We start from the raw sequence: 23,968 nt of genomic DNA on the forward strand, positions 1-23,968 counted from the left end.
ACAGCTCACAGCAACCTCCAACTCCTGGGCTCAAGCGAGTCTCCTGCCTCAGCCTCCCAAGTAGCTGGGACCATAAGCGCCCGCCACAATGCCTAGCTATTTTTTAGTTGCAGCCATTATTGTTGTTTGGTGGGCCCGGGCTGGATTCGAACCCGCCACCTTAGGTGTATGTGGCTGGCGCCTTAGACACTTGAGCCACAGGCGCTGAGCCCTGCCTCAGCTTCTTAAGTAGCCAAGACTACAAGTGAGCCTGGCTAGTTTTTTTATAGAGATGAGAATCTCACTGTGTTGCCCAGGCTAATGCCTTAACTCTTAGCCTTAGGGAACCTCAGCCTCCCAAAGTTCTGGAATTATAGCCATGAGCCACCACACTTGGTCCTGACTGCCTCTATTGACTTTTCAAAATTAACATTTACTCAGTTTTCTCTTTAAATAGACATGTTAGTGTTAATTGTTGTTAATTTTTTAGATGTGATTAATCTGTCTTTATGGAAAGGAGGTAAAGATATGAACTTTTTGAGGGGACTTAAATCACTGCTCAGGATGTTTTGATTTTTTTTTTAATAGTGTTTTCTTATGTGAAACTTCAAAACACTTAATTTTGCCAGTTGCTATTTTTCACTCCAATGGTATATTGTGGATTTAACAATTGTATGGTGATTCTGTAACATGATCAGGTCAGCTTATCATTTTTCCTATTGTTTGACATTTAATTCATCCTGTATTATGTGTTTCCCTTTTCTTTTTTTTGCAATTTTTATAAGTGAGGCTGAACTTTTTCAAAAAGGTTATGAGTTTATTTTTACACCAGCAGTGTGTGAACTATCTTTTTTTCTCTACAGTCCTGCTGAAGACTTCAAATTTTCATTAATCTGATAAAATATTACTTGGTTGTTTTAATTTACATTTCCCTGAATTACCTTTTCATATCCTTTTCCCTTTTTCTTAATGAGTTCTGAATGTTTAATAGTTATTGTAGCTCTTTCTTTGATCTGTTTTTTGAAAGGAAAAAAATGTTAATACATGCAATGTGGTAATGAGTGAAAGAGTTATTTCTTTTAATGATTACATTTATAGCTTTCATCTCTCTCTTTCCATCACTTTTTGATATTAGCTCTTTCCTCTTTTCTTTCTCCATCTTTGAGAATCCCACTTTCTATAAAAAGCCAGCTATACTTTGATGTTAGGAAAATATTTTTGTCTTGTGATCATAACCAAATCTTACTAGTTTACTCATAGCTTGAATTTTAAAGTGACACTGCTGAATGTTTTTATGGTTTATAGATATCATTCAGTGACATTTCAAGTAACGTATTATGATCATTACTTTTTTTTTAACAGACCTAATGTCAAATGCTCTGGACCTTTGTAAGAACAGTACTCTGTATCAAGGTCGTTTGGATTTATTTACACTTCTTTTGGAGCCCTTCATTTTGCTCTTCTTAATCAGGCAGGCTTTTCCTCTAAGCCTCTTATATATAGCTCTCAACCTGGACTTTGCTTCACTGTTGGAGCCTATGAGTCTTTAGAGCTATGTTTTTTTCTTGATTTAATTGCATTTTGCTGGACTACATCCTTAATTTAACTACCATAAAACTGTTTTCAGGATATTACTCTTTGGAGCCCTGGTAATTTACCTAATTTTCCTTCACATTTGATTTCTAGATTGGCTAAAGGGAAACTATAGATTGGAATCTTTAGGAAGACAACCCCTTCTGTGTTCAGTTACTAATAAGACTGGGTCTTGTTTCATTGTGACCTTCCTTTTTTTCTTTTTCTTCATTTTTTAATTTTAAGTATCACTCTATCTCTTTCTGTTGGTGTTCTGAAAAGAGATGTGTGTGACTTTTCCTTAGTGGACCCTTTCATCTGAGAGATTTGTGCCCTTTTAAAACTTTGGGAATTAACTTCTGTTACTGTCTTGGTAATTTTCCTCCCTTGCCTCGCCTTCGGGAATTCCTGCTAGTTGAATATTAAAACCAATGGATATAATTAAAAATTATGATAAATTATGCAAGAAAGATTGAGAGGTGGCTTGTGGCAGTGCTACATTCTTATTTTTCTCATTAAGAAGGTGATAGATAATACCTAAAATGGAAAAATAACTCTTTGGGCATAAGCGTATTATTTAAGATAAAACTAAATATAAGAAACAGCTAAAAGAGTTTAAAATGTTTGCCTCAGAGGATTAGAAGTGTAGTGACTGAGGTGTGGTAAAGAAGACTGATAAACCTTTCAAACTATGTACATATATTAATTATAATAATTTAAAACAATGATTTCATTTAATTCAGAGGTCTACATTTAGTGATACTTTCATTCTTTAAAATCCTTTCTGGGCTCGGCGCCTGTGGCTCAAGCCGCTAAGGCGCCAGCCACATACACCTAAGGTGACGGGTTCGAATCCCCAGCCCGGGCCCGCCAAACAACAATGATGGCTGCAACCAAAAAAGGGCCGGGCGTTGTGGCGGGCGCCTGTAGTCCCAGCTACTTGGGAGGCTGAGGCAGGAGACTCGCTTGAGCCCAGGAGTTGGAGGTTGCTGTGAGCTGTGATGCCATGGCACTCTACCCAGGGGGATAGCTTGAGGCTCTGTCTTAAAAAAAAAAAAAAAAAAAAATCCTTTCTGCAAATGTATGTAGACATGTTCTTAGTCCAATAATTATAAACCTTCATGAAGGAGGTAGAATCCAGCTATATTAATACATGGCACATATTCCTTTATCATAATTTTTAATCATTGAGCTATGTATTTTGAGAATAATAATTTTCTTTGGCAAGAAAATGTATTGGAGGTTTACATGTTGTTTCTTGGTTATAAAACGTGAAGTTTATAGCAGTGTATTTGTGTCTAATTCAACATTATTTGGATTTATGACTATGAACTTTAAAGAAATCTTTTTTTTTTTTTTTTTTTTTGAGACAGAGTCTCAAGCTGTCACCCTGGGTAGAGTGCCATGGTGTCACACTCAGAGCAACCACCTTCAAATTCTTGGGCTTAAGCAATTCTCTTGCCTCAGCCTCCCAAGTAGCTGGGACTATAGGCGCCCGGCTATTTTTGATGTTGTTGTTGTTATAGTCATGGTTTTAGCTGGCCCTAGCCAGGTTCGAACCCACCAGCCTCGGTGTATGTGGCCAGTGTCCTGTCCACTGAGCATGGGCACTGCCCTTCAATGGCTTTTTTAAAAAGGGTTTTTCTCAGCTCAGCTCCTATAGCTCAGTGGCTCGGGCACCAGTCACATACACTGAGGCTGGTGGGTTCGAACCTGGCTAGGGCCTGCCAAGCAACAATGACAGTTGCAACAAAAAAATAGCCAGGCGTTATGGCGAGTGCCTATAGTCCCGGCTACTTGGGAGGCTGAGGCAAGAGAATCGCTTAAGCCCAAGAGTTTGAGGTTGCTGTGAGCTGTGAAGCCACGGACGGCATTCTACTGAGTATGACATAGTGAGACTCTGTCTCAAAAGAAAAAAAAAAAGGAGGCGAGCTTCTTGTGATTTCAGTTCTATATTGTTCCATCCAGTGCAGACAGCTTGAAATATCAACGGAGTATTTGGGAAGGATGTGGCTAATGAGCACATAATATGTTGATGGTTTGAGAAGTTCCCTTCTGGTGATTTTAATCTTGAAAAGGAGCTACGTGGGCAACCTGAGACAAAGGTGGATAATGATGAGCTGAAAGCTGTAGTGGAAGCAAATCCATCTCAACCTATGCATGAATGAACAGAAGATTTGACATTCCTATTTTGATAATGGACCATTTGAAACAAATCAGCAAGGTAAAGAAGCTGGATGAATGGGTTCCTTATGAATTAAATAAGCATCAGAAGAGAAATCATCTCAAGCTTGCTTCTCTTTGCTGTTGTGATGTAAAGGCAAACTGTTTCTACACCATATTGTTATGGGTGGTGAAAAATGGATTCTTTTTTACAATTGCAGGCGTTCAGACAATGGTTGGATAAAGATGAAGTGCCAGTTCTAGCACTCTAGGAGGCCAAGGTGGGAGGATTGCTTGCATTCAGGAGTTTGAGACCAGTCCAAGAAAGAGTGAGACCCTGTCTCTACTAAAAAAAAAATAATAACAATAGAAAAATTAGCTAGGTGTTATGGCAGGAGCCTGTAGTCCCAGCTACTAGGGAGGCTGAGGCAGGAAGATTGCTTGAACCCGAAAGTTTGAGGTTGTTGCAAGCTAGACTGATGGTGCAGAACTCTAGCCTGGGCTTCTGAATGAGACTCTGTCTTAAACAAACAAACAAAAAAGATGATGTGCTGAAATGTAGTCCAAAGTTGAGTATTTGGCAAAAAGCTCATGGTGTCTGTCTGGTGGTCCAGCGCCGATGATATCCGCTACAGCTTCATAAAACCTTGTCAGTTGATTAGAATGGATGTCTACTGCAGCCATTTGGACATTATAAGGATGCTTGTTAACAGAGACAGGCAGGCCGTTCCTCTTACAAGATAACGTTGCACAAACAATGCTGCTCACACTACAGAAGCTGAACTTGGAATCGCTTTGTCATTCACCATGTTCATCAGGCCTTGCACCAGCTGAGAACCATTTCCAGGCTTTGGATCACTTCTTGCAAGGAAAAATATTTAATTCTCAACAAAGAGATTAACACACTTTCCAGGCTTCTTTGCTGCTGGCATAAGCAAACTACTGTAAAGATGGCAAAATTGTATTGATAGCATAGGCGCATACTTTGGTTAATTGTACTTGCTTCTTGTTTGAGATTTAATAAATTAAACTTTTGATTTGAAATCAAACATTTCAGATTTAATGACCTAATAGTTTTCTTGTAATATCTTTGTCTGGTGTTTTGGTATCAGGATGATGCAAATCTTACAATAGGAATTGGGAAGTGGTCCCTTCTCTTCTGTTTTCTGGAAGAAATTATGTAGACTTTTTTTTTCTCTTCCTTGAATGATTGGTAGAATTTACTAATGATATCATTTGGCCTTGAGTTTTCTTTGTGTAATTATGAATAATTACATATTCAGTTTGTTTCATAGATATAGGAGTATTTGTGTTTTCTTTTTTTTCTTTAATGTAGTTTAGTATTGTGTCTTCAAGAACGATTACTCAATTTTCATCCAGGTTTTTTTTTTTTTTTTTTCCTTAACAGATAAGGTCTCACTTTGTTGCTCCGGATGGAATTTAGTGGTATAATCTTAGCACACTCCTTTCTCAACCTCTTAGGCTCAAGTGATCCCCTTGCTTCTGCCTCCTGAGTAGCTGAGATTACTTGGCTAATTTTTTAAATTTTTTGTAGAGATAACCCACACTTGCTCACTATGTTGCACAGGCTGGCTTCAAACTCCTGGTCTCCCAAATGCTGGAATTACAGGGAAGAGCCACTGTGCCCCACTTGAGTTGTTGAATTTAATTGATCTTTAGTGCTAGCTTTATTTTCTCTTATTTTTCTGCTTTCAGTTTCATTGATTTATACTCTTTATTATTCTCTTTCTTCTGCTTGCTTTGGTGGATTTTGTTTTGTTGAAGAAGTTGAGACTTTTCATCTTATATAAGCGTTTAATGTGTTAAAATTTTCTCTAACCACTGTTAACTATGTCAACTTTTGGTATGTTGGATTTTCATTTTTGTTCCGTTAAAGATTTCATCTAATTTTCTTTGAGATTTCCTTTTGGCCCTTGGGTTATTTAGATGATTAAATTTCTAAGTAGTCTGTCTACTTGTTTTGTGGATTACTGATAGAAGAGTATTGAAATCTCTACATATAATTGTGGATTTGTTTGTTTGTTCCTTTTTTTTTTTTTTTGCAGTTTTTGGCTGGGGCTGCATTTGAACCCACTACTAGCATATGGGGCCGGCGCTGGCACCCTACTCCTTTGAGCTACAGGTGCCACCTACCTGTTTGTTTGTTCTTTTGAGACAGAGCCTCAAGATGTTGCCCTGGGTAGAGTGCTGTGTCATCACAGCTCACAGCAACCTCCAACTCCTGTACTTAAGCGATTCTCTTGCCTCAGCCTCTCAAGTAGCTGGGACTACAGATGTCCACCACAATGCCCCGGCTTTTTTTTGGTTGCAGCCATCATTGTTGTATGGCAGGGCTGGGCTGGATTCGAACCCACCAGCTCTGGTGTTTGTGGCTGGTGCCTTAGCTGCTTGAGCTACAGGTGCTGAGCCAGGATTTATTTGTTTTTCTTACATTTCTTTTCTTTTTTTTTTTTTTCCTGAAACAGAGTCTCACTATCTTGCCCTTGGTAGAGTGCCCTGGCATCACAGCCCACAGCAACCTCAAACTCTAGGGCTTAAGCAATTCTCTTGCCTCAGTTTCTTAAGTAGGTGGAATTAGAGGCACCCGCCACAAAGCCCAGCTGTTGTTGTTGTTGTTTTTGCAGTTGTTGTTTAACTGGCCCTGGCTGGATTCGAACCCACCAGCCTGGGTATATATGGTCTGTGCCTTACTCACTGAGCTACAGGTGCCAGCCTGTTTTTCTTATATTTCTATCAGTTTTCACTTTACTTTGAGTTTCGTTCTTAAGAGGCATACATTTAGGGTTGTATGTCTTCTTGGTGAATTGCCTTTTTTTACCATTGTGAGGTTTTTATCATTGATAATTTTCCTTCTTCTGAAGTTTACTTAGATAGAAATACAACTACTTCATTTGATTGGTGTTTACATAATGTATCTTTGATACACTGAAAACTGGGTAACAGCATGTGGTTTTGCCCTTAAAAAAAATTAAGCTGTTGCTGTCTTTTAAATGGTTTGTTTTGAATATTTACTATTAATGTAATTATTGATGTGGTTGGAGTTAGGTCTTAATGTTGTTTTTCTGTTTCTCCTTTTTCTGCCTTCTTTGGGGATACTTGAAGTTTTAAAAATATTCTGCATTTATACCTATTGCATTTTACCTTTCAGGTTGATTCAAGCACATTTGTTGTGCACCTTAGTGAGATGATTATACAACTCATCACAATGCAGAATCAAGGGGAACTCTGAGCTTGTTTCCCTCCAGCTAGATAGTGCTAGCATTACTGCCTCAACTTTGGATCATCAGGCATTAGTACCCTTATTATTTTGGGTGGGAAAGAGTGAAATACTTTAATATTCTACAGCTTAAAAGAGAAAAACAAATATGAACTCACCTAATGACTTTATTATCTACTTTAGGTTACATAAAATAAAGTGTTTCTGTTTATTTTTGTTAGTGATATTTTTGAGTGTGATGATTCTTGAAGCAATCTCCAGGATGCTATCCATGCTTCCTCTTGTATGTCTCACAGTAGAAAGTGGTTTCTCTCCTCTGCCTTTCTCATTTCTTACGCTGCAAACCAAGCAGTCCTTTGTTGATTTTTTTTCATTTTGCATTAGAAACTGCATCTTCCCATTTAGCCTTCCTCAGTGTCAGAAGGTGGTCTTCCACCCTTTTTTGAATTTGTTTTTCACATTGCTCGCAAGCTGAGTGATGAGGTTTATCCTGTAAGAAAGGTATGTCTGTACTTTTTCTCCACTCTCCTTATCTAATGAGTAAAGGATGTAACTGTTCACAACTGTAACTTTCATCAACCAGAATTAATTTTTTTTCTACCATTTGTAGGACCTCCTTGTAAATCTGTAATGTCCACAGTACTGATCAGCTCTATCCACTCTTACCATAAACTTTTGTATTCTAAAATAACAGTTGGTTTTTCAAATTGAGTAGTCTGTTCCTTCCTACAACCAGTGATCAACTGTGTTTGAGAACTAAAGAATATACTCAGCACCATTATTAACCTCTTGTCATGAGAGGCACATAATTCATATTCCTGAAGTATTTTCTTTTTCAGATCACTTGAAAAATCCTTCCTAGAAGCCATGAGTATTCCTGTTAATGTGTATTTTCATTTTATGCAGCTCCCAAGCAAGTTGAGGGCTTGTGTAGAATGCAACTCAAAAAAATGGATTGGGCACCTTCCTACATTGGAGCAGAGCATAGAAAATCACTGTGTCAGATAAGCTCCAACATAGGATCAGAAGGGCTAATTAGATTCTCATAAGGTGCACACAGCCTAGATCCCTACAGTATACAGTTTATGGTAGGGTTTTATGCCTCTACTGATCTGAGAGACCTGATTGATGCAAGAGGAGAAGAGAATCAAAGCGATAAAGCCAGCTATGGGGAGCTGCTGTAAATAATGATGAAGCTTCACTTGCTTGCCTACTGCTTACCTCCTGTTGTTTAGCTCAGTTCCTAATAAGCCACTACTAGCCCACTACCGGTCTAGGCCAGGGATTGGAGACCACAGCCTTCCCCTTTTTTCTCTATTACTAAGATCGGATAATTTCTGTTGTGTCTTCAAGTTCCTTGACTTTTCTTGTCATCTCCTGTTTGATTGCAAGCCTATCCAGTCAATTTTGTGTTTAGTTACAAATTCCCATTTAGTTCTTTTTTATAGTTCCTATTTCCCTTGAGAATTTCTTTCCTTTGTTTTAAGGTATTCACCCTTACCTAATGGATCATGGTTTAAATAGCTACATTAAAAGTCTTTGCCTGATAATTATAGTATCTGAGTAATCTACAGGTCAGCATCTGTTGATTATCTTCTCTGAGAATTGGTAAGACTTTTTGTTCTTGCTATGTCTGGTAGTGCAGAATCTATCTAGGTGTTTTGAATATTGTAAGATTCTGGATCTTATTAGAACCCTTTAGAGAAGTCAGGGTTTTTTTGTTCATTTTAGTAGACAAGTCAGTGTGGTTGGTTTATACCTACAAGTTCTTTCCCATCTTACATAAACAGTGGTTCCATTACCTATTCAATTTTTAAGGCCTCTGCAATGTTGTTTGCATTTGCCCCTCTTGCTCCCAGTTAAGTTCATGTAGGAGCCAGGCAGTGATTCATATCATAGTTCTATTCTGAAAGCCTCTTCTGTACTTCTCTGGGTGTGTTCCACACACAGACCTAGAGATCTACTTCTCCATTTCTCTCCTTTCAGTGATTTCTCCCGTACTTTTCAGTTCTCAAGGGCCTTTTCTTCATTCCTTCAGCCAGAAGCATGGAGTTCTCTTAGTTTTAGAGTCATGTCTGTCATGCCTCACATGGCTATGAACACATTCTTTTGGGGAGGCCCTGCCCAGAACCTATTAAGTAAAACTATGAGAGTGGAACCTAAAGGTTTCTGTAGTTACTTTGGTAAACCAATATTAGATTTAGGAACTTCTGGCTGGATCCAGTGTTTGACCTTACCAACATCAAACCATTACCCTTCCTCTCTGTTTGCCTCTCTTTGTAATTTAGACTCTTTGAAAATTCCAGAAATATTTTTCCCAAACACCCTATCTAGTAGTAGGGAATATCATATGCTGGATACTGCAAAGTTAGAGTCACATAATTCTAGTTAATACCTACCATGAAACTTAAGTCTCTCAATTGATAGGATTATTGCTCTTATTTGACACATGGCTAAATCTAATTTACTGACTTTATTTCAGTTGTAGGCAAATGTTGTGAAAACCTAGCACCATCTCTGAGAGTTCTTTTAACATTTCTAAATCAGGCATTTCACAGTGCCTTTCACCTGTAATCCTAGCACTCTGAGAGGCCAAAGCAGGAGGATCACTTGAAGTCTGGAGTTAAAGATCAGCCATGGCAAGAGACCACATCTGAACAAAAAATAGGAAAATTAGCTGGGCACAGTGGCTCAAGCCTGTATTCCCAGGTATTCTATAAAGGCTGAGGCAGGAGGTGTATATGAGCCCAGGAGTGTGAGATTGCAGTGAACTATGATGGTATTATTGCACTCTAGCCCAGGTGACAAAGGAAAACTCTTATAAAAATTAAAAAACAAAAACCTAATGCCTATGTATTCTGTACAAATAAACATTATAGCTTAGGATCAGTTAATAGGTTTCTTGTTGCACTTTTTTTTTTTTGAGGCGGAGTCTCAAGGTGTCATCCTAGGTAGAGTGCTGTGGCTTCATCGCTTGCAGCAACCTCCAACTCCTGGGCTCAAGGGATCCTCTTGCCTTGGTTTTTCTTTCTTTCTTTTTTTAAGCTCTCCTGGGCCGAGTTCAAACCCACCACCCTTGGTGTATGTGGCTGATGCCCCGCCGACTGAGCTACGGGCACCACCTCTTGTTGCATCTTGTAGATTGGTGGTAGTTATCTGTCTAGAATGCTATGTTAAAGAGGGATTCTTAGTGTTGTCTGGGTCCAAAAAATAAGGAGGGCCTAGATAGATGAGCAGAATGTGCTATGATGAATTATTGGGAGTGTCTGCATCCTTGGCTTTTGAGGAGAGTGTGTATATGAGTGTATATAAATTTTTCTCTGGTAAATGGTATTGTTGAAAATTGATAGAGATTTTTTTGTTGGCCTTTTTTTTTGGACTCCTGGGTAGAGTGCTGTGGCATCACAGCTCACAGCAACCTCCAACTCCTGGGCTCAAGCAAGTCTCCTTCCTCAGCTTCCCAAGTAGCTGGGACCACAGGCGCCCACCACAACGCCCGCCTATTTTTTGGTTGCAGCCGTCATTGTTGTTTGGCGGCCCAGGCTGGATTCAAACCTGCCACCTTGGGTGTACGTGGCTGGCGCCTTAGCTGCTTGAGCCACAGGCGCCGAGGCTGTTGGCCTATTTTTATACAGGGTTACTGTAAATCAGTAATTAACTGGTGAAATAAAGTAGTGTTGGCCTGCAGAGATCTTTGAAATGTTATTTGATACAGTAAAATTACGTATGAAATACAAATTAACAGACTCATGTTCCACTTCTGCTATTGAGACTAGCTCTAGTGACATTGAATGAGTCTTAGGCCCCATTGCATTTTAAGTTAAAATTCTGTACTCAAATTGTAAGCTCACTAGTTTTATGGGAAATAGAGATATTTGTGACAGCATTGAATGATAAGGGAATAAACTTTAGTCTTATTATGTTGTGTTAGCTTTTCTTTCTCAAAAATGAAATAGTAACTCAAGATTACACATTATAAATTATTATAAGGTCTACATATTTTGTCAGTTTGGTTTAATATCTCAAGTACACTCTGACTCAGAAATAATCTGAACCCATTTGAACTATTTAATGCATAAGGTATTAGGAAAAAAATTTTTTTTAAAGAAACAAGGTTAAACTCCTTGGCTCATGTGATCCTCCTGGCTCAGCCTCCTACGTAACTGGGACTATAGGCAGACACTACCACTTCCAGCTAGGCATTAGAAATTTTATTGATTACATTTAGCGTGCATATGTGGTGGTCTGTTAAGTCTTAATTGCAAAATTTAATTAGTACCTGATTTAACATAGTAATTTACTTTCCATTTAATTTCTTTTTGACTTATTTTCATCTTACAGAAACCTGACATTTTTAAATATTCTTGATCATATAATTCAAATTTTGTATTTCATTAGGGGAATAAAGAAATATCCTGTGAATGGATATTTGGGTGGAGTATTATAGAAATTTAAATTCATCCTAGAAGTTCACTAAATGTCAGTGAAGTGCCGTTACCTTAAAATGACTTTTTTTCCCTCCTTCTTTAGAATCCAGCAACTATCACAAGAATACTCCTTAGCCACTTCAATTGGGATAAAGAGAAGCTAATGGAAAGGTAAGGAACTATGTTGTCAGCTTTGTACTTAGAAGTAACACAGAAAGCCTGCTGAGCTGAATTTACAAGAAGCAAGTAAGGAATTGACTTATATACTATTAGTGAACAAGCCAAAGTGCAAGTAGTAACTGCTTTAATTTCTTGTATTTCCCATCTGTAAACTTATTTATAATAAGTTTAGTGTTAGGGAATTCAGACTTATTGTTCCTTATGTATTTGAGGTTGGGGGGATCCTCCTCTTGGGCACCAACAACTAAAAACAGGCTAGAAAAAAACACTTGATATATTCTTAGAGCACATGGATAAGATCTTTTTCTAATTACTGAAAAAGATTTTTTATCCATAAACCTTTAGATGTACATTAGGGATACTAATGGCATCGATTCAGTAAAAGCAAAATTAAAAAGTTACCCAGGCTTTCCTGGCTACCAAACTAGCTGTTTAAACTGGTTCTCTAGTTTCAGGGCAGGATTCTATCCCATTGGGTGGTTTTGTGTGGGTTTTTGTTGTTGTTATTGTTTGAGACAGAGTCTCTGTTGCCCTGGTAGCATCATCATACCTTGCTGCAACGTCATACTCCTGGGCTCATGTTATCCAGCATCCAAAGTGGCTGGGGCTACAGGTGTGTACCACTGTACCCAACTAATTTTTTAATTTTTTATAGATGGGATCTCACTTTTGCTCAGGTCTCAAGCTCTTAAGCTCAAGTGATCCTATTGCCTCGGCTTCCCAGACGGCTGGGATTATAGGCATGAGCCACACTATGCTTGGCTCTAGTGGATGTTTTTTATATTGTCTGAAAATCATCTTGGTTCTACAAGGAAAGGAAAGAAATTACTAGGACTGAAGAATGATATTATTGATACTATTCTTCACCTTTTTCTGTTCTTTAAACTAGAAATTTAGGGCACTTCCTAAGGTGGTGGGGGAACAGCCTATATTTATTCCATTAGTGATCCCCCCACTTTCTTGAGTCTCATTCTGTTGCCTAGGCTAAGAGTGCAGAAGCGTGACCATAGCTCACTGCAACCTCCAGGTCCTGGGCTCAAGTGCTTCTCTGTCTCAGTCTCCCAAGTAGCTAGGACTACAGGCATGCACCACCATGCCTGGCTAATTTTATTTTTATTTTTTTGTAGAGACAGGGTCTTGCTACTATCTAGACAGTCTTAAACACCCACCCTGAAATGATTTTCCTGCCTTGGCTTCCAAAAGTGCTAGGATTATATGTGTGAGCCACCATGCTTAGCCCAGTGATCCTATATTTAATAAAAAAAATTGCAACTCACTGAGAACTGAAAACCCAAATACTATAAGATAAATGGAAAATATTTCTCATTTAATTTTAAAATTCAGAGAGCAGTTTATAAAACAGATAATAAACAATACCAAGAATATCACATACCTTGCTCCCAAGTACAATTTGATAGTAGCAATAATAGCTATCAATTATTGAGCCTTTGAGTCAGGCACTATTTTATTTTATTCTCCTGATAGCTATAAAGCCACATAAAGGGCTAGAAACTATTATTGGTATTTAATTGATGTGGAAACTAAGATACAGAACTTAAATTACTGTCATGATTATCATTGTCAATTACGTTTTTGTTTTGGGGTTTTTTTTTTTTCATAATTAGTTTTTTTTTTTTTTTTTTTTTGAGAGCCTCAAGCTGTCCCCCTGGGTAGAGTGCTATGGCATTACAGCTCACAGCAACCTCCAACTCCTGGGCTCAAGCGAGTCTCCTGCCTCCGCCTCCCAAGTAGCTGGGACCACAGGCGCCCCCCACAACGCCCGACTATTTTTTGGTTGCAGCCATCATTGTTGTTTTGGCGGGTCCGGGCTGGGGATTCGAACCCGCCACCTTAGGTGTACGTGGCTGGCGCCTTAGCCGGTTGAGCTATAGGCGCCGAGCCTCATCATTAGTTTTTAAGGGACAGGATCTTGCCCTGTACCCCAGGCTGGAGTGCATCATAGCTCACTGCAGCCAAAAACCCCTGGGCTCAAATGATCTTCCTTGCCTCATCCTCCCAAGTAACTGGGACTACAGGTATGAACTGTTGCACCTGGCCCAGAGCTTTTAAATTATTTATCTTGGTTTTGTAACACAAGGAGTAAGCACTGAAACACAGGTTTGTTGGACTTTGGAGCTTATTATGTCTTAAAGACATTCTGTATACCATTTTCTTAGAGTTCTTGAAGGATCAAGTGTTCTTGACTAGTTTGAGTTTTTTCATCCCTCTGTTCTTTTTATGGATCTGACCATCTTTTTTGAAGTAGTGATTTTTAGTTTTAGTTTTTTTTTTTTTTAATGTTTTTATCTTTTGGTTTTTTGTTTTGGGGGGTTGTTTTGCACTTAGATTCTTAACTGTGTTGCCCTGGCTAGAGTGCAGTGGCATCATTGTAACTCACTGCAACCTCAAATTCCTGGGCTCAGGCTGTCCTCCTGCCTCTGCCTCCCAGTAGCTGGGATTACAGGCATGCACCACCACACCTGGCTGGTTTTTCTATTTTTTATAGAGCTGGGTTATCCCTGGTGCTCAGGCTGGTTTCAGACTCCAGAGGTCAAGTGATTCTCCCAGCTTGGTCTCCCAGAGGGTTAGGATTACAGGCATGAGCCACTGTGCTGTTTCTTAATTTTAGTAACATTTACTTTCTGGCTTATTCATTTTATGATACCACTAGTAGGAATAGGAGTTTTTATTACTTACTTCTTAAACATTTTAGTGAGCTAGACTTACCCGGAATTTGTTTCATATAAATATATTTCTGCAGGGCGGCATCTGTAGCTCAAAGGAGTAAGGTACCAGCCTCATATGCCGAAGGTGGCAGGTTCAAACCCAGCCCTGGCCAAAAAAAAAATAATAATAAATTAAAAAAAAAAATATATATATATCTATTTCTACAAACATTCTAAATATTGTGTCCTGTTACACAGCTGAAAGTATTTTTCATTTGTGTGGTAAGTATGAATTTAAAAGTAAGAAGCTTCTGTGAAATGTCTATGAGTATGTAAACTTTTCAGTTTCTCCTAGTAATTTCAGTTTTTGTGTATTCTGAAGATAAGCTATGTGGTACCTAGAGATTTATAATTGTATCTTTAAATAGTGTCTTTAAAATCAGTATTCAATCATTTTTGTTTCATTTAATGACTTTCTCTTTATATTCCCTGTTGTCTGCTGTTAGCACTGATGTGCTTTTTTTTTTTTTTCTTTCTTTTTTGGAGACAGTCTTACTATATTGCCCTGGGTAGAGTGCCATGGCATCACAGCTCATAGCAACCTCACACTCTTGGGCTTAATCGATTCTCTTGCCTCAACCTCCCAAGTAGCTGGAACTATAGGTGCCTGCCACAATGCCTGGCTATTTTTATTTTTTGGTTGCAGTTTCATTGTTGTTTGGCAGGCCTGGACTGGATTTGAACCCACTAGCTCCTGTGTATGTGGCTAGCACCCTAACCACTGAGATATAGTCTCTGAGCCTTTTTTTTTTTTTTTGTAATAAGCATTTGGTATATCTTTCCCATTTTCTCATGTTCTTTCCCGGGTTATTTGGTTTTAGGTGCATTTTTCGTAAGCAGCATATAGATGATTTTTCAAAAGATATATGTAAAAACTAATCTGTAATTATATATTTTAATAACTGAGATTAACATATTCATGTTTTATAATAACTGATGATTAGATTGAAATATAGTGTTTTAAGTTGTGCTTTATATTTACCCTGTTTTCTGTGTGCTAATTTTGTTGGCTTCATCATATTTTCTTTTGATTTTTCTCTGATAATTTTTCAAAGTTATATATTCTATTTCAGTTTTTCCAGTGGTCACCTTTGCAGTTTGCTCGTATACACTTAAAACTATTACAATATTTAGCTACAGTTTTTTTTTTTTTTTAAGAGAAAGAATCTCGCTTTATCACCCTTGGTAGAGTGCTGTGGCATGACAGCTCATAGCAACCTCTAACTCCTGGGCTTAGGTGATTCTCCTGCCTCAGCCTCCCGAGTAGCTGGGACTACAGGCACCTGTCACAACGCCCAGCCATTTTTTGTTGCAGTTTGGCCAGGGCCAGGTTCGAGCCTACCACCCTTGGTATATAGGGCCAGCACCCCACCGACTGAGCCACAGGCGCTGCCCAATGTTTTGTTACAGTTTTATATCCATCTCTGGTACAAGATAATAACTGTAGCATAGTTTTTTTTTTTTTTTACGCTATCCTTTTCTTTTCTAACTTGATAAGTCAGTAATATTAGAAATATTCATTTAATTTTTAAGTCTTTTTATCTATAACTTAAATCTTTAAGTCAGTAATATTAGAAATACTCATTTAAGTCAGTAATATTAGAAATATTAATTTACTTTTAAGTCTTTTTATCTATAACTTAAATCTTTTTAATATTAGAAATATTCATTTAATTTTTAAGTTTTTATCTATAACTTAAATCTTCTTTTCCCTTTCTTGTTTCTTGCATCCTTATATTTTGTTTCAATTTCTTTTTCTTCTGCAATATGTCCTATAATTGTGTAAGTCACATTTTATACATATGTGGTAAACACAGAGTCCTATAATAGCAATTCTTTTTTTTTTTTTTTTTCTTAAGGAAAGCGTGGAACCAAGTTTATTGAGGAAAATAGAGAGAGGTTTACAGAGTAAGAGCAAGATACAGGCTTACGAGCGGCGTCCATGGCTCAAAGGAGTAAGGCGCCAGTCCCATACACCAGAGATGGTGGGTTCAAACTCAGCCCCACCCCCACCCACTCCCCAAAAAAGATAACAGGCTTACAGAACAGAATATGTTTACCATAGACAGTGAATGGGCCTCCATTGCCAGCTTTAACAGAGATTCATAATATTCTGAAATTTATTATATTTTCAGTTATTAGTTTTGAAAACTTGACCAATTGGAGACCTTAAGTCTGAGGACACATTTTTGGTTTTAGGAAATTCTTTGCTGTTATTTCTTCACTATACCTTTTCTCTTGTCTCTTGATACTTTTTGGAATTCCTATTAGTCACAAGTTGAAATTTCATATCTCTTTCCAGGTCTTCTTTCTTTTTTCAAAATATTTCTTCTGTACTTGTGATCTTTTTCCTTTGTACTTTGTTCTGTAAAATTGCCTGAGGTTTATCTTTATTTCTTTATTATCTTTTTTTTTTAAAGAGACAGGGCCTGGCTCTTGTCACCCAGGCTGGAGTACAGTGGTGCGATCATAGCTCACTGCAGGCTCAAACTTCTAGGCTCTGTCCCCCTGCTTCAGCCCCCCAAGTAACTAGAACTATAGGCATGCACCACCATGCCCTACGTCTTGCTATGTTACCCATGCTGGCCTTCCAGAATGCTGGGATTGTGGGCACCTGGCTCCTTATTAATTCACTTGCACTTCTTTATGCATCCATTCTGCTTTTTAGCTATCTTGAATTATTCATTCAGTAGTATCTAATAATTACTTAATATTTCAAAATTATTGTTTTGTGGTGTAATTTCTTCTTATCTCTCTTGGTACATGTATATTATTACACTAAAATAATTAGAACTAAATAAAGTAGAAGTGTGGCTGAAAAGGTACAGGGAAATTTACAATCTTAAATGTTTGTTAGAAAAAGAAAATGAAATAAAAAATGACCAATTCTTTGAAATAGGAAGTTAGAAAAATAAATCCAAAGAAAGTAGAATGGTTTTTTTGAAATGGGGTCTCACCATGTTAGCCAGGTTGATTTCAAGTTACTGAGCTCAGCTGTTCTGCTTCAGCCTCCTGAGTAGCTATTTCACTGGTTCAAGACACCATGCCTAGCATTAAGATAAAGACAAATACTAATAAATTAGAGCTCACCAACTACGAAAAAAAAAAAAAAAAAGATAAAAACAGAAAAGATCATTGAAATGAGTTTCTTAAAAGGGAAATACCAAGAGAATGAAAAGACAAACCCCAGACTGGGAAAAAAATATTTGCGAAAGAACTTACCCTAATAAAGGACTGTTACCCAAAAAACACAGTAAATTCTTAAAACTCCACAATGAGAAAACAAAGTGATCAAAGAGTAAGCCAGAGATGTTGACACCTCACTAGTGAAGATATACAGATGGCAAAATAAGCAAATGAAAAAGGTCCTGCACATACTATGTCACCAGGGAAATGCAAACAACATTGAGATACCACTACATATCTATTAGAATAGCTCGAATACTGACACCACCAAGTGCAGGCTAGAATAGGGAGCAGTAGGAACTCACATTCATTGCCCATGGGAGTACAAAATGGTCTAGCTACTTTGGCAGCTTTTTACAATAACAGCAAGATATACTGTTACTGTATAGTCTAGCAGTAGTGCTACTTGATATTTACCGAAATGTGTTGAAAACTTAGGTCTACACAAAATCTTCATATTTATATTCATAGGTGTTTTCTTCATAATTGGCAAAATTTGGGGGCAAAGTGTTCTTCAGTAGATGATTGGATAAATAAACTGTCATACCTCCAGAAATGGAATATTTTTCGGTGCTAAAAAGAAGTGACCTAATAGCTGGGTGCAGTGACTCATGCCTATAATCTTAGTACTCTGGTTCAAGGCTGGTGGATTGCTTGAGCTTAAGAATTTAAAGTCAGCCTGAGCAAAATGAGACCCTGTCTCTACTAAATAGAAAAACTAGCTGGGCATTGTGATGGGCACTTGTAGTCTGAGCTTTTCGGGAGGCTGAGGTAGAAGGGTCTTTTGAGCCCTAGAGTTTGAGGTTACTGTGAGCTATGGTGACGGAATTGAGAATCTGTCTCAAAAGAAAAAGTAAAAGAGAGGTCTGTTTTAGCTACTCAGGAGGGCTGAAGCAGAACAGCTGAGCTCAGTAACTTGAAATCAACCTGGCTAACATGGTGAGACCCCATTTCAAAAAAACCATTCTACTTTCTTTGGATTTATTTTTCTAACTTCCTATTTCAAAGAATTGGTCATTTTTTATTTCATTTTCTTTTTCTAACAAACATTTATAGGCTCACGCCTATAATCCTAGCACTTTGGGAGGCCGAGTCCGGGGGATTGCTGAGCTCACAGGTTCGAGACCAGCCTGAGCCGGAGTGAGACCTCATCTCTAAAAATAGGCGGGCATTATGGTGGGCACCTATAGTCCCAGCTACTGGGGAGGCTGACGCAAGAGAGTCACCTGAGCCCAAGAGTTTGAGGTTACTGTGAGTTGTGATGCCACAGCACTCTACCAAGGGTGACAAACTGAGACTCTCAAAAAGAAAGTAAAAAGGTAATGGGCTATTAAAGTGTAAAAATAAGTGGAAGAGTCTTAAATGTGTATTACTAAATGAAGGAAGCTGATCTGAAACGACTACATACTATGTGATTCCAACTATGTCACATTCCAGAAAAGGCAATATATGAAGACAGTAAAAAAGAATGGGAGGGATGAAGTGTATGGAGGTTTTGTAGGGCACTGCAGCCATTCCACATGGTACCATAATTGTAGATACTCTGATTGTACATTTGTTGAAACCTGTAGAATGTGTAAGGCCAGGTGTAAACCCTCATGTAACCTGTGGACTTTGGTGATAACTATGTGTTGGTGTAGGTTCATCGAAGGTACAGTGTTGATAGTTGGGAGAGTTATACTTGGGGTGGGGGTGTGAGTGTGGGTATATTGGAACTGTAGCTTCTGCTTAATTTTGCTGGGATCTTTAAATTGCTCCAAAAAAATGGTTGTATGTGTTTTTAAGTGGGAGTGGGGTGGGGTGGGGGGGAATAAACCATTGGCAAATGTGATGGGGGAAGGGAAGAGGGCACCTATAACATTAGCATTCTATTCTCTATTCTGTGTACCACTTCTGTCAATGCATTTGAAAGGTTAGAAATGGAAATTGCCTTAATTCTCCTGAAATAGAACTCAAAACCACAGACATGTGTAGTGAATATGGTGTAAGACCCCCACCATCCCCTAGAACACTAGATGATTTTATGGGGAAGTTCTATCTATTAAACCTTCATGGAGTTGCCAGTTTCTACTGAAAATTATCTCAGAATATAGAAAGAAAATGGTAGAACATCATGAATTCATGTTAGCCAAATCAGAATAATCCTAGTTCCTAAATATGGCAGACAGGATGAGAAAAACCATGTTTATTAGGAATAATAATGTCAATTTCATAAATAAAATAATAACTGTACTGAATGAATCAATGGGTTAGTAGGATTTTTTCCTAGGAATGCAAGAATAGATTATCGTAAGAGGAAAGTCTTTTCATCTATACTATAGTTTTTACCACATTAACAATGAAGAGAAACCAAAAGGTAATCATGATACATATCTGTGATACATTTAACAGAATTAGGCATTTACCCATAATATAGTTAAAACAAAATTATTTATTTATTTATTTTCTTTCTTTTCCTTAATTGCAGTTTGGCCGGGGCCGGGTTCCCCCTTGGTATATGGTGCCACAGGCGCTGCCCAAAAGCAAAATTCTTAGGACACTGTGAGAGAAATTTCTCAGCTTGATAAAAGGAGTCAACTAATAATCTATAGCCAAATTGTACTTAATGTTGAAATATAAGAAGCGTGCTCATTAACATTAAATGAGGATGATTGTCACTACCATTTGAATGTATTGAAAGTTCTGATAAATACACAGAAAGTTAAGTGAAAAAATAATTATATATTAATATATAATATAATCATCTACCTAGGAAACCCAAGAGAATCAACTGATAAACCATGAAATTGGTTGCCTCTAGAATCACCTAAGAACTTCAACAAGTATATACCAGTCCTCAGGCCCCACTTATTACTCCTTCCCTTAATACAGTTGAAAAATGAAGGGAAACATGGAATTAAGTAGTCTTTGCTTTAATGACCCTGTGCTCCTCTCCATTCTTTAGTATAAAATGAAGGTTACCTGTATAGCAATCCTTTAACAATTTAGAATCCCAAGAATTACAGGAAAAAGGTAGGCAATATGGCCAGTAAAGGTTGCCATGTAGCATATAAAAAAAAGCTTTGCTTCCTGATTGGTAACATTATATTTATTCAAGTATCATATATACTTAAAGATAAATTTCTAAAAACTACCCAAGATAGTACTACTTCAGTTTAAGATAAATCTTAATCTTTGTCAAAATGGTGAAAATTTAAAATTTCTTGTTCTCTCTTTACTCCTTCATTTCCATAGTCTAGGCATATTATTGTTTATTTTATTTATCAGTAAACAAGGATCCCTGCTCTGGAAGAGGAGCTTATGGTCCAGGGAGGGCAATAGAATTATAAATAGATCTTTTCCAGTTGTTCCTCTTATTTGCTCTATGCTTTTTACTTTAGTCTGTAGCTTAAACAAATTTGTCCGAATCCTAAAAGTGAATTTTATTTTTAAAAAATAAATTTTGGGGCCAGGTACAGTGACTCACCTCTAGTCCTAGCATTCCGGGAGGCCAGGACCTGAAAATTACTGGAGACAAGGAGTTCTAGATCAGCCTGGCCAACATGGTGTAAGATTCCATCTCTATTAAAAAAAAGTCTCTGTGTGTGTCTGTGTGTGTATAGAGAGAGGGAGAGGGAGTGCACTGTGTATAGTGGTGCATGGAGCTACTTGGGAAGCTGAGGCAGGAAGATCACTTGAGCCCTCCTCTTCCCTTTCCTCCCCTCTCCTCCCTTCCATCTCCCCTCCCCTCCCTTCCCCCTTTTCCTCCCTCTTCTCTCTTTTCTTTCCCCTCCCTCTCTCCCTCCTCTCCCTCTCTCTCTCTCTGCAGATTAACTTCTCTTCTATCATATAGAATAAAACGGATTTTCTCTATTCATTAATTTCTTGCCATGCCCCTCTAGATGAAGCAAACCAGAACTGCAGCAACAACTATATCTAATTTTCTACTGGGCTTTGATACTGTCATAATTTTTGTAGAGTATTACTTCCATTTTTTCATCTGTTGTAGTTTGAATCTGTCTGTCTGTCAAGGAGTTAGCTATAAACAAACTTTAAGAGGTAAAATGAAATAGACATTAAAGCTTGAGAATCGAATATGAAGACTGTGCAGCCAGAAAATTCCAAAATCACAGTGTTACACTATTTCAGTGGAGGCACTGTTGGTACACCATTGGCCATGGGCATCACAGCTTATGTCATCAGTATTGGGCACATGACAAGACAAGCACTTCTGCTGTTGCAGCCTCAGAAAAACTATGTTATCTCCTTACTTCTTTGATAGAATAAATTCCTCACTGAACCTTCTTCAAGTACTTAGTTTTTGATAAACTATCCCCTTTCTTGCTGGGCCTAAGACTTCTCAGCAGGAGAGATAGGGAAAGTTGAGTTGTCCCCTCTTTCCCTTCTTACTATGACAAGGGAAGACTCCCCAAAAATTCATCTTCTATCTACATCTCTGGCTTCATCTCTTTATTTCTGTTATCTTTTTTTTTGTTCTCATAGTTCAGTAGTACAGAACTTTTATGGTGGTCACCAAATTTGTTTTTGTGTTACCTCACCTTTGCAAATGTGTATTGACACAGCTTCTTTGGATATCAGCAGAAGCTGTTAACTGCAACTCTAGGAAGCACCTTTGCTGTTATACTGTTGTTGGCCCAAGCCTAATTTGCCTTTCTTATTGTCTTTTTTCTTAATTATCCTTTAAAACCCAACTTAAGTTTTCCTTCTAAGGCAGTTTTTTTGCTTGTTTCTCAAGCATTTAATCACTATCTTCTTTGTACATTAATGTGTATTCGATTTACTGTTTCATCACTTGTATTAAATTCTTTGTGTTGCATTCCTACATATAACACAATTTCTAATATGTAGTCTGTGTAAAGTATTTTAGTTAAATCTAGCTATTTCTAGATTTTCTATAATAGGATTTTATTGAGATTGTGACACAAATGCAAATCATATTTGATTCTGGCAGGATTTAGAAACAAAGCTCCAAAAATGGAGCTCCTTTAGAGTTGGAGACAAATAAAATCATCAGTATCTTCTCTCTTGTAACTTACTTTTTTTAATAGATCTGTTCTGATGTTTTAAAAACTAAAAAATTTTACTTAATAGGATTTGACTTGAGGGGAAATAGAGGTGATTAAAAACTTTTAATGGAAGATATAATCAAAGAATCCTGAAGAAGAATTTCAATCTTTTCCAGTCTTTCCTGGGACCACTTGTGTTGCAGATAGCTTTTTACTTTTTATTCTGAAGCATTAAGTCCCATTTAATGAATAGGTACTAGAGTTAGCTCTTGTGATTATGATAACGTGGAGCTTTTCTTAGCCACATTAGTAATAATATATTGTTCTTAGTCTTCTAAGCTGTGAAAGTAAGTTTGTTTTTTCAAAAACCTTGCTTTTGTGATAACATTCATATTATTTCTGCAATATAGTGGGATTTGTTCCTGTCTACACAGTTCTGGTATTATTAGGCAGCTATATATGGAAAGAGCAAATGTACCATCTCTCCTTACAGTATAATGGTTAAGAATATGAGGTCCTTGCTTCACCATTTACTACCTGCAGAAACTAGGAACAATTTTCTTCCTTTGTTACCTCATCTAAAGTGATCTGACTTTATCCATTCTATTGTCGCTAGTCTCCCTACTGCCTTATTACTTCATAAATTTCAAGATTTTTTAAAAACGTCAGCTATGTGTAAGAAGACATGGACTGAAGGTTTGGTGAAGAGGAGGTGTGTACGATAATGTATCATTGTAGCATAAGGTTGACTTCAACAGTACTTAGATACATAGTTTTGCAGGACTACGTAAGGATTATTTCTGATTTAGGTTTAAGGTGGGAAGAGATTTATTAATGAGGTGGCATTTGATTAGACAAGGAAGGACAGGGGATAGGAACCTGGATATTTCAGGTTTAGAGAACAATAATTGGGAAAAAGTTTAAGAATATATTTTGTGTTGAATGATAATGAGATTAGGTGGTGATGATGAGATTGTGTGACTGGAGTACATGAAGAACAGAGGGGAAATGTTTAATAGGAAGCACATTATGGAAGGCCTTGAATTATTTATTTTTTTGGTGACAGAGTCTCATTCTATCACCCAGGCTGGAGAGCCATGGCATTAGCCTTGCTCATAGCAACCTCGAGCTTCTGGGGTCAAGTAGTCCTCCTGCCTCAGCCTCCCGAGTAGCTGGGACTGTAGACATCTGCTGTAATGCCCAACTAATTTTTCTGTTTTTGGTAGAGATGGGGTCTCACTCTTGTCCAGATTGGTCTCAAACTCCTGAGCTTAAATGATCTTCCTGCCTCACCCCCCCCACCCCCCAGAAGATTATAGGCATGAGCTATTGTGCCTGGCCATAAGGCCTTGAATTTTAAGCAGATGAATTTGGACATTTTTTCCTGTTTTTTGGAAAGCCTTTGAAGGTTGTTTTTTGGGCTCAGTGCCTGTGGCTCAAGTGGCTAAGGTGCCAGCCACATACACCTAAGGTGGCGGGTTCGAATCCAGC

At 37.9% G+C, this 23,968-nt stretch overlaps 1 protein-coding gene across 3 annotated transcripts in view; it reads left to right on the forward strand.

The window, feature by feature from the left end:
• Positions 1-23,968, forward strand: part of ARIH1 (ariadne RBR E3 ubiquitin protein ligase 1) — a 123,271-nt gene that overhangs the window by 35,400 nt on the left and 63,903 nt on the right. For 2 of the 3 annotated variants that reach the window (XM_003784484.3, XM_023509978.1), the window contains one exon: positions 11,483-11,550. In XM_003784484.3, the coding sequence (XP_003784532.1) occupies positions 11,483-11,550 (68 nt within the window). Of the gene's footprint in view, positions 1-3,587; positions 3,776-11,482; positions 11,551-23,968 lie in introns of those variants that run through there. The other variant, XM_023509979.1, reaches the window with a different exon arrangement.

Source organism: Otolemur garnettii, unplaced genomic scaffold, assembly GCF_000181295.1.
Source record: "Otolemur garnettii isolate 467f Iridium unplaced genomic scaffold, OtoGar3 scaffold00011, whole genome shotgun sequence".
Taxonomy (NCBI): domain Eukaryota; kingdom Metazoa; phylum Chordata; class Mammalia; order Primates; family Galagidae; genus Otolemur; species Otolemur garnettii.